The sequence below is a fragment of the Chamaea fasciata genome, unplaced genomic scaffold (genome assembly GCF_029207755.1).
Source record: "Chamaea fasciata isolate MVZ Bird 193981 ecotype frontalis unplaced genomic scaffold, bChaFas1.0.hap1 SCAF_495, whole genome shotgun sequence".
NCBI lineage: Eukaryota > Metazoa > Chordata > Aves > Passeriformes > Sylviidae > Chamaea > Chamaea fasciata.
In genome coordinates, this window is record NW_027094580.1 from 39,423 (window position 1) to 48,751 (window position 9,329).

Consider the following 9,329-nt stretch of genomic DNA (forward strand, 5'->3'; position numbering starts at 1 on the left):
TAGGTGGTTTGACCAATGGGGTGAGGGGGGAGGTGGAAGGGGCGTGTCCCCGCCGCCATGGACGGCGAGGGCGCGTACGAGCCGGGCTTCGTGGGGATCCGGTTCTGCCAGGAATGGTGAGGGGAAAACGCCGGGAAAAGGCCGGGAAAACGCCGGGAAAAGCGGGAATTAGGGGGGGTGAGCAGCGGGGATGGGCTGGGGATGCTCGGGGGGAAATGGGGGGGAGGGGAATGGCGGGAGGCGTGAGGGGGGAAAAAACCGGGAATCGTGAGGGGAAATAAACGGGAATTGTGAGGGGGAAAATAGGGAATTGTGAGAGAAAAAATCCTGGAATTGTGAGGGGGAACAAACGGGAATTGTGAGGGGAAATAAACGGGAATTGTGAGGGGAAATACAGGGAATTGTGAGAGAAAAAATCCTGGAATTGTGAGGGGGAACAAACGGGAATTGTGAGGGGAAATAAACGGGAATTGTGAGGGGAAAAATCGGGAATTTTGAGGGGGAAAAATCGGGAATTTTGAGACGAAAAGTCGGGAATCCCCGCTCCCCCTCGGAGCCTCCCAGTGACTCCCAGTTTCCCCAGTAACAACATGCTGTACCCCAAGGAGGACAAGGAGAACCGGATCCTGCTCTACGCCGTGAGTGCCCCAGCTGGGACCAGTGTGAGACTGGGACCTCCCAGTTTGTCCCAGTTTGTCCCAGTCCCCCCCAATCCCCTCCCAGTTCCTCCCAGTCTGTCCCAGTTCATCCCAGTCCCCCCCAGTCCCTTCCCAGTCCCTCCCAGTTCGTCCCACTTTGTCCCCAGTTTGTCCCAGTCCCCTCCCAGTCCATCCCAGTTCATCTCAGTTTGTCCCAGTTCATCCCCAGTGCCCCTCAATCTCCTCCCAGTCCCCTCCCAGTCTGTCCCAGTTTGCTCCAGTCCACTCCCAGTGTCCCCCAGTCCCCTCCCAGTCCGTCCCAGTGTCCCCCAGTTCATCCCAGTCCCTTCCCAGTTTGTTCCAGTCCACTCCCAGTTCCTCCCAGTCCCCTCCCAGTCCGTCCCAGTGTCCCCCAGCCCCCTCCCAGTCCATCCCAGTTTGTCCCAGTCCATCCCAGTCCGTCCCAGTCCATCCCAGTCCATCCCAGTCCCCTCCCAGTCCATCCCAGTCCCCTCCCAGTCCCCTCCCAGTCCATCCCAGTCCGTCCCAGTCCATCCCAGTTTTCCCCCAGTGCAGGAACTGCGATTACCAGCAGGAGGCCGACAACAGCTGCATCTACGTCAACAAGATCACGCACGAAGTGGAGTGAGAGACATCCCATAATGTCCCCCCGAAACCTGCCCAAAACGTGCCCGAAGTGTCCCCAAAATATTCCCAAAAAATCCCCAAAACGTGCCCAAAATGTTCCCAAAATATTCCCAAAAAATCCCCAAAACGTGCCCGAAATGTCCCCAAAATATTCCCAAAAAATCCCCAAAACGTGCCCAAAATGTTCCCAAAATATTCCCAAAAAATCCCCAAAACGTGCCCAAAATGTCCCCAAAATATTCCCAAAAAATCTCCAAAACGTGCCCGAAGTGTCCCCAAAATATTCCCAAAAAATCTCCAAAACGTGCCCGAAGTGTCCCCAAAATATTCCCAAAAAATCCCCAAAACGTGCCCAAAATGTCCCCAAAATATTCCAAAAAATCCCCAAAACATGCCCAAAATGTTCCCAAAATATTCCCAAAAAATCCCCAAAACGTGCCCAAAATGTCCCCAAAATATTCCCAAAAAATCCCCAAAACGTGCCCAAAATGTCCCCAAAATATCCCAAACAATGTCCCCAAAATATCCTGAAAATGTCCCCAAATTGTCTCCAAAACGTGCCCAAAATGTGCCCAAATTGTCCCCAAATTGTGCCCAAAACGTGCCCAAAATATCCAAAAACTGTCCCCAAAATGCTCCCCAAAACGTGCCCAAAATGTTCCCAAAATATCCCCAAAATGTCCCCAAAACGTGCCCAAAATGTTCCCAAAAATATCCCGAAAAAGTCCCCAAAATATCCTGAAAATGTCCCCAAATTGTCCCCAAAACGTGCCCAAAACGTGCCCGAAATGTCCCCAAAATGTCCCCAAAATATTCCCAAAAAATCCCCAAAACGTGCCAAAAATGTTCCCAAAATATCCCAAAAAATGTCCCCAAAATGTGCCCAAAATGTCCCCAAAAGTCCCCAAAACGTTCCCAAAAATATCCCCAAAATGTCCCCAAAATGTTCCCAAAATATCCCAAAAAATGTCCCCAAATTATCCTGAAAATGTCCCCAAATTGTCCCCAAATTGTGCCCAAAACGTGCCCAAAATATCCAAAAACTGTCCCCAAAATGCCCCCAAAACGTGCCCAAAATGTTCCCAAAATATTCCCAAAATGTGCCCAAAATGTTCCCAAAATATCCCAAAAAATGTCCCCAAATTATCCTGAAAATGTCCCCAAATTGTCCCCAAATTGTGCCCAAAACGTCCCCAAATTGTCCCCAAATTGTGCCCAAAACGTGCCCAAAATATCCAAAAACTGTCCCCAAAATGCCCCCAAAATGTGCCCAAAATGTTTCCAAAATATCCCCAAAACGTGCCCAAAATGTTCCCAAAATGTGCTTAAAATATCCAAAAAATGTCCCCAAATTATCCCCAAAACGTCCCCAAAATGTTCCCAAAATATCCCAAAAAATGTCCCCAAAATATCCTGAAAATGTCCCCAAAATGTCCCCAAAATGTCCCCAAAATGTCCTCAAAATGTTTCCAAAATATCCCAAAAATTGTCCCCAAAATGTGCCCAAAATGTCCCCAAAAGTCCCCAAAATGTTCCCAAAAATATCCCCAAAATGTTCCCAAAATGTTCCCAAAATATCCCAAAAAATGTCCCCAAATATCCCTAAAAATCGGGGGGAAATTTGGGAGAAATTTGGAGGAAGTTTTGGGAATTCTGGGGCGGGGGAATTTGGGGAAAATTTGGGGGGAATTTTTGGGAATTTGGGGAAAATTTGGGGGGAATTTTTGGGAATTTAGGGAAAATTTGGGGGGAATTTTTGGGAATTTGGGGTGGGAAATGGGGGAATTCTGGGTGGGATTTGGGGGATTTTTGGGGATTTTGGGGATATTTTGGGAATTCTGGGTGGGATTTTGGGGGGATTTTTTTTGAATTTGGGGAATTTGGGGTGGAATTCTTGGGATTTTGGGGGAATTCGGGGGATTTTTTGAAATTGTGGCCGGGATTTTGGGGGGATTTTGGAATTTCGGAGATTTTGAGGGATTTTGGGAATTCTGGGTGGGAATTTGGGGATTTTTGGTCGCTCAGGCTGCGATTTTGGGGATCTTTGGGGGATTTTGGGGAATTTGGGGCAGATTTTGGGGCGATTTTGGGGATCTTTGGGTGATATTGGGAGATTTGGGGTGATTTGGGGGGATTTGAGGGGAATTTGGGGCAGATTTTGGGGAATTTGGGGGGATTTTGGGGAATTTGGGGCAGATTTTGGGGAATTTGGGGGGATTTTGGGGAATTTGGGGCAGATTTTGGGGCGATTTTGGGGATCTTTGGGTGATTTGGGGACTTTTGGCAGTGAGCTGACCCAGATCATCGCCGACGTGTCCCAGGACCCGACACTGCCCCGGACTGAGGATCATCCCTGCCAGAAGTGAGACCTGGACACACCTGGGACACACCTGGGGACACCTGGGACACACCTGGGGACACCTGGGGACACCTGGGACACACCTGGGGACACCTGGGACACACCTGGGCACACCTGGGGACACCTGGGACACACCTGGGGACACCTGGGGGCACCTGGGGACACCTGGGGACACCTGGACACACCTGGGGACACACCTGGGGACACACCTGGGGACACCTGGGACACCTGGGGACACCTGGGGACACCTGGGACACACCTGGGGACACCTGGGGACACCTGGGGACACACCTGGGGACACCTGGACACACCTGGGGACACCTGGACACACCTGGGGACACACCTGGGGACACACCTGGGGACACCTGGGACACCTGGGGACACCTGGGGACATCTGGGACACACCTGGGGACACCTGGGGACACCTGGACACACCTGGGGACACCTGGGGACACACCTGGGGACACCTGGGACACCTGGGGACACCTGGGGACACCTGGGACACACCTGGGGACACCTGGGACACACCTGGGGACACACCTGGGGACACCTGGGACACCTGGGGACACCTGGGACACCTGGGACACTTGAGGACACTTCAGGGACACGTTGGGGACACCTGGGGACGCTGTGGCGCCGCTTTTCCCAGGTGTGGTCACAAGGAGGCCGTGTTCTTCCAATCCCACAGCGCCCGAGCCGAGGTGAGACCCCAAAAACCCCCAAAACACCCCAAAAAACACCAAAAAAACCCCAAAAACTTCCCAAAAACCCAAAAAACCTCCCAAAACCCCCCAAAAAAACCCCAAAAACTTCCCAAAAACCCCAGAAACCTCCCAAAAACCTCCCCAAAACCCCAAAAAAAACCCAAAAACCCCAAAGAAACCCCCCAAAAACCCCAAAACCTCCCCCAAAACCCCAAAAACCTCCCAAAAAAACCCAAAAAACCCCTGAAAAAAACCCAAAAAAACCCCAAAAACTCCAAAAAACCCAAAAACCTCCCAAAAAGCCCCAAAACCTCCCAAAAACCCCAAAGAAACCCCCCCAAAACCCCTCAAAAAACCCCAAAAATCCCAAAAACCCCCCAAAAACCTCCCCAAAAACCCCAAAAAACTCCAAAAACCCCAAAAAAGCCAAAAACCCCCAAAAACCCCCCAAAAACCTCCCAAAAACCCCCCAAACCTCCCAAAAAACCCGCCAAGAACCCCAAAAAACCCCCAACCCCCCCAAAACCTCATCAACAAACCCGCCCAAAAAACCCCAAAATTCCAAAATCGGGCCGGGAGAGTTTTCGGGGAGGAGATTTTGGGAATTCTGGGGAGGATCCTGGAGGATTTGGGGGGTTTGGGTGGATTTTGGGGGATGGATTGTTCTCCAAATTGTCCCAAAATCCCCAAAATTGTCCCCAAATTGTCCCCAAATCCCCCAGATTGTCCCCAGATCCCCCAAATTGTCCCCAAATCCCCCAAAATTGTCTCAAAATCCCCCAAAATTGTCCCAAAATCCCCCAAATTGTCCCCAAATCCCCAAAATTGTCCCCAAAATCCCCCAAATTTGTCCCCAAATCCCCCAAAATTGTCCCAAAATCCCCCAAAATTGTCCCAAAATCCCCCAAATTGTCCCCAAATCCCCAAAATTGTCCCCAAAATCCCTCAAATTTGTCCCCAAATCCCCCAAAATTGTCCCAAAATCCCCCAAAATTGTCCCAAAATCCCCCAAATTGTCCCCAAATCCCCAAAATTGTCCCCAAAATCCCCCAAATTTGTCCCCAAATCCCCCAAAATTGTCTCAAAATCCCCCAAAATTGTCCCAAAATCCCCCAAATTGTCCCCAGATCCCCCAAATTGTCCCCAAATCCCCCAAAATTGTCCCAAATCCCCAAATTTGTCCCAAAATCCCCCCAAATTGTCCCAAAATCCCCAAATTTTTCCCAAAATCCCCCAAATTGTCCCCAAATCCCCCAAAATTGTCCCAAAATCCCCAAATTTTTCCCAAAATCCCCCAAAATTGTCCCCAAATCCCCCAAATTGTCCCCAAAATCCCCCAAAATTGTCCCAAAATCCCCCAAATTGTCCCCAAATCCCCCAAATTGTCCCCAGATCCCCCAAATTGTCCCCAAAATCCCCCAAAATTGTCCCAAAATCCCCAAATTTTTCCCCAAATCCCCCAAATTGTCCCCAGATCCCCCAAATTGTCCCCAAAATCCCCAAAATTGTCCCAAAATCCCCCAAATTGTCCCCAAATCCCCCAAATTGTCTCTAAATCCCCCAAATTTGTCCCAAAATCCCCCAAATTTGTCCCCAAATCCCCCAAAATTGTCCCAAAATCCCCCAAATTGTCCCCAGATCCCCCAAATTGTCCCAAAATCCCCCAAATTGTCCCCAAATCCCCCAAATTGTCTCTAAATCCCCCAAATTTGTCCCAAAATCCCCCAAATTTGTCCCCAAATCCCCCAAAATTGTCCCAAAATCCCCCAAATTGTCCCCAGATCCCCTATAAAACTGTCCCCACCCCCCACAGGACGCGATGAGACTTTACTACGTGTGCACGGCCCCGCACTGCGGCCACCGCTGGACGGAGTGACCCCAAAGCTGACCCCAAACGTGACCCCAAACCTGAGCCCGGGACCCCAAACGTGACCCCAAACCTGAGCCCAAACCTGACCCCAAACCTGAGCCCAGGACCCCAAAACTGAGCCCGGGACCCCAAAAGTGACCCCAAAACTGAGCCCAAAACTGACCCCAAACCTGACCCCAAACCTGAGCCCGGGACCCCAAAAGTGACCCCAAAAGTGACCCCAAACCTGAGCCCAAACGTGACCCCAAACCTGAGCCCGGGACCCCAAAAGTGACCCCAAAACTGACCCCAAACCTGAGCCCAAACGTGACCCCAAAAGTGACCCCAGAACCCCAAACGTGACCCCAAACCTGAGCCCAGGACCCCAAAACTGAGCCCGGGACCCCAAAAGTGACCCCAAAACTGAGCCCAAAACTGACCCCAAACCTGACCCCAAACCTGACCCCAAACCTGACCCCAAACGTGACCCCAAAACTGACCCCAAACCTGACCCCAAATGTGACCCCAAACCTGAGCCTGGGACCCCAAACCAGCCCAGGACCCCAAACATGACCCCAAAACTGACCCCAGGACCCCAAACCTGAGCCCGGGACCCAAACCTGACCCCAAAACCCGCCCAGGATTCCAAAAGTGACCCCAAATGTGACCCCAGGACCCCAAACCTGACCCCAAAACCAGCCCAGGAGTCCAAACCTGACCCCGGGACCCCAAAACTGACCCCAAACCTGAGCCTGGGACCCCAAATGTAACCCCAAACCCGCCCAGGACCCAAAAACTGACCCCAAATGTGACCCCAGAACCCCAAACCTGACCCCAAACCTGACCCCGGGACCCCAAACCTGACCCCAAACCTGAGCCCGGGACCCCAAAACTCACCCCAAAACCAGCCCAGGACCCCCAAACTGACCCCAGGACCCCAAAAGTGACCCCCAAACCCGCCCAGGATCCCAAACCCAGCCCAGGATGGATCCCCAGGATCCCCGAGACCCCAAAACCAACCCAGGACCCCAAACCCAGCCCAGGATGGATCCCAAAAGTGACCCCAAATAAACCCTGGACCTCCAGATGGGCCCAAAGCAGCCCAGGATGAATTCTCGGGACCCCTGAGACCCCAAAATCAACCTGGGAGCCCCAAAAGGGACCCGGGACCCCAAAACTGACCCCAAAAGGGACCCGGGACCCCAAAACTGACCCCAAAAGGGACCCGGGACCCCAAAACTGACCCCAAAAGGGACCCGGGACCCCAAAACTGACCCCAAAAGGGACCCGGGACCCCAAAACCGACCCCAAAACTGACCCGGGACCCCAAAAACGGCCCCAAAACTGACCCGGGACCCCAAAACTGACCCCAAAAGGGACCCGGGACCCCAAAACTGACCCCAAAACTGACCCGGGACCCCAAAACTGACCCCAAAAGGGACCCGGGACCCCAAAACCGGCCCCAAAACTGACCCGGGACCCCAAAACCGACCCCAAAAGGGACCCGGGACCCCAAAAACGGCCCCAAAAGGGACTCGGGACCCCAAAACTTCAAGAAAATCCCCCCGGAATGAAATCCTCAAAAAAGGAGGGAAAATCCCAAAAGAAAAAAAGCGGGAAGAAACGGCGCCAGCCCCAAAAATAAAAGTTAAATCCTTGAAAGAGAAATGGGTGGGAAAATTCCTGCAGAAATTGAAGGAAAATCCAAAACAAAAAGTGAAGGAAATTCCCGAATATTGAAGGAAATTCCAGAATATTGAAGGAAATTCCAAAAAAATTTGAATTAAAGTCCAGAAAGTTGAAGGAAAATCAAAAAAAAAAATTGAAGGAAAATTTAAAAAAAAGAATTGAAGGAAAATCCAAAGAATTTAAGGGAAAGTCCCCCCAAAATTGAAGGAAAATAATTGATTGAAGGAAATTCTCCCCAAAATTAAAGAAATTCCCCCCAAAATTAAAGAAATCCCCAAAATTTAAAGAAAATTCCCAGAAATTTAAAGCAAAATCCCCAAAATTTAGAGAAAAAATCCCAAAATTAAAGAAAAACTCCCAAATTTAAAGGAAAAAAATTTTAAAGCGATAATCCCCAAAATTAAAGAAAAACTCCCAAATTAAAGAAAATCCCCCAAATTTAAAGAAAATCCCCAAAAATTAAAGAAAATCCCCAAAAATTAAAGAAAAAAATCCCCAAATTTAAAGAAAATCCCCCAAAATTAAAGAAAAAAAATCCCCAAATTTAAAGAAAATCCCCAAATTTAAAGAAAATCCCCCAAAATTAAAGAAAATCCCCAAAATTAAAGAAAATCCCAAAAAATTAAATTCCCAAAATTAAAGAAAATCCCCCAAAATTTAAAAAAAAATCCCCCAAATTAAAGAAAATCCCCCAAAATTAAAGAAAATCCCCCAAAATTTTTAAAAAAATCCCCCAAATTAAAGAAAATCCCCCAAAATTAAAGAAAAACTCCCCAAATTTAAAGAAAAAAAATCCCCCAAATTAAAGAAAATCCCAGAAAATTAAAGAAAATCCCCAAATTTAAAGAAAATCCCCAAATTTCCATTTTTCCCCCCCAAAGTTCCCCCTCCCCCCCCCCCCAAAGAAACCCCCGATCCAAACTCGAAAGTTTTCCGGGAATTTTTTTTATTCCTATCCACCAAAATTTTCCGGGAATTCGGGAACGAGGGGAGGGGATTAAATAAGACAAAAAAGGAGGGAAAGGAAAAAAAAAAAAATCCCAAATTTTTTTTTGGGATTTTTTGGGGGAATTTTGGGGGAATTTTGGGGAATTTTTTTCCCTCATCCCCAAAAAAAAAATAAAAAATGGGAAAAAAAAAAAAAATTTCGGGATTTGGGATAAAAACGGCGCCTTTTATACAAATATAGTGTTTTATAAACGGGAATTTGGGGGAATTTTGGGGAATTTGGGGAATTTTGGGGAATTTTGGGAATAAAAGGGGGAGGGGTTTCAAACCCTGAGCCGCTCCGGGAAATAATTTAGGGAAATTTTTACTTTTTTTTTCGGGAAATTTTTTGAAGGAATTTTTAAAATATTTTTTTTAGGATTTTTGAAATTTTTTTAAGGAAATTTTTTTTTTAGAAAATTTTAAAATTTTTTTAGGGAATTTTTTAAAAGGAA

The 9,329-nt window shown here is 48.6% G+C and overlaps 1 protein-coding gene across 1 annotated transcript; it reads left to right on the forward strand.

Moving 5' to 3' along the window:
• The first annotated feature begins 33 nt into the window (after positions 1-33).
• On the forward strand, positions 34-9,156 carry LOC136305567 (DNA-directed RNA polymerase II subunit RPB9). Its single transcript, XM_066208842.1, has 6 exons — positions 34-116; positions 584-638; positions 1,210-1,283; positions 3,574-3,648; positions 4,295-4,346; positions 6,163-9,156. The coding sequence occupies exons 1-6, from the start codon at positions 58-60 to the stop codon at positions 6,223-6,225; spliced, it is 378 nt and encodes a 125-aa protein (XP_066064939.1). The 5' UTR covers positions 34-57; the 3' UTR covers positions 6,226-9,156.
• Positions 9,157-9,329: the final 173 nt, after the last annotated feature.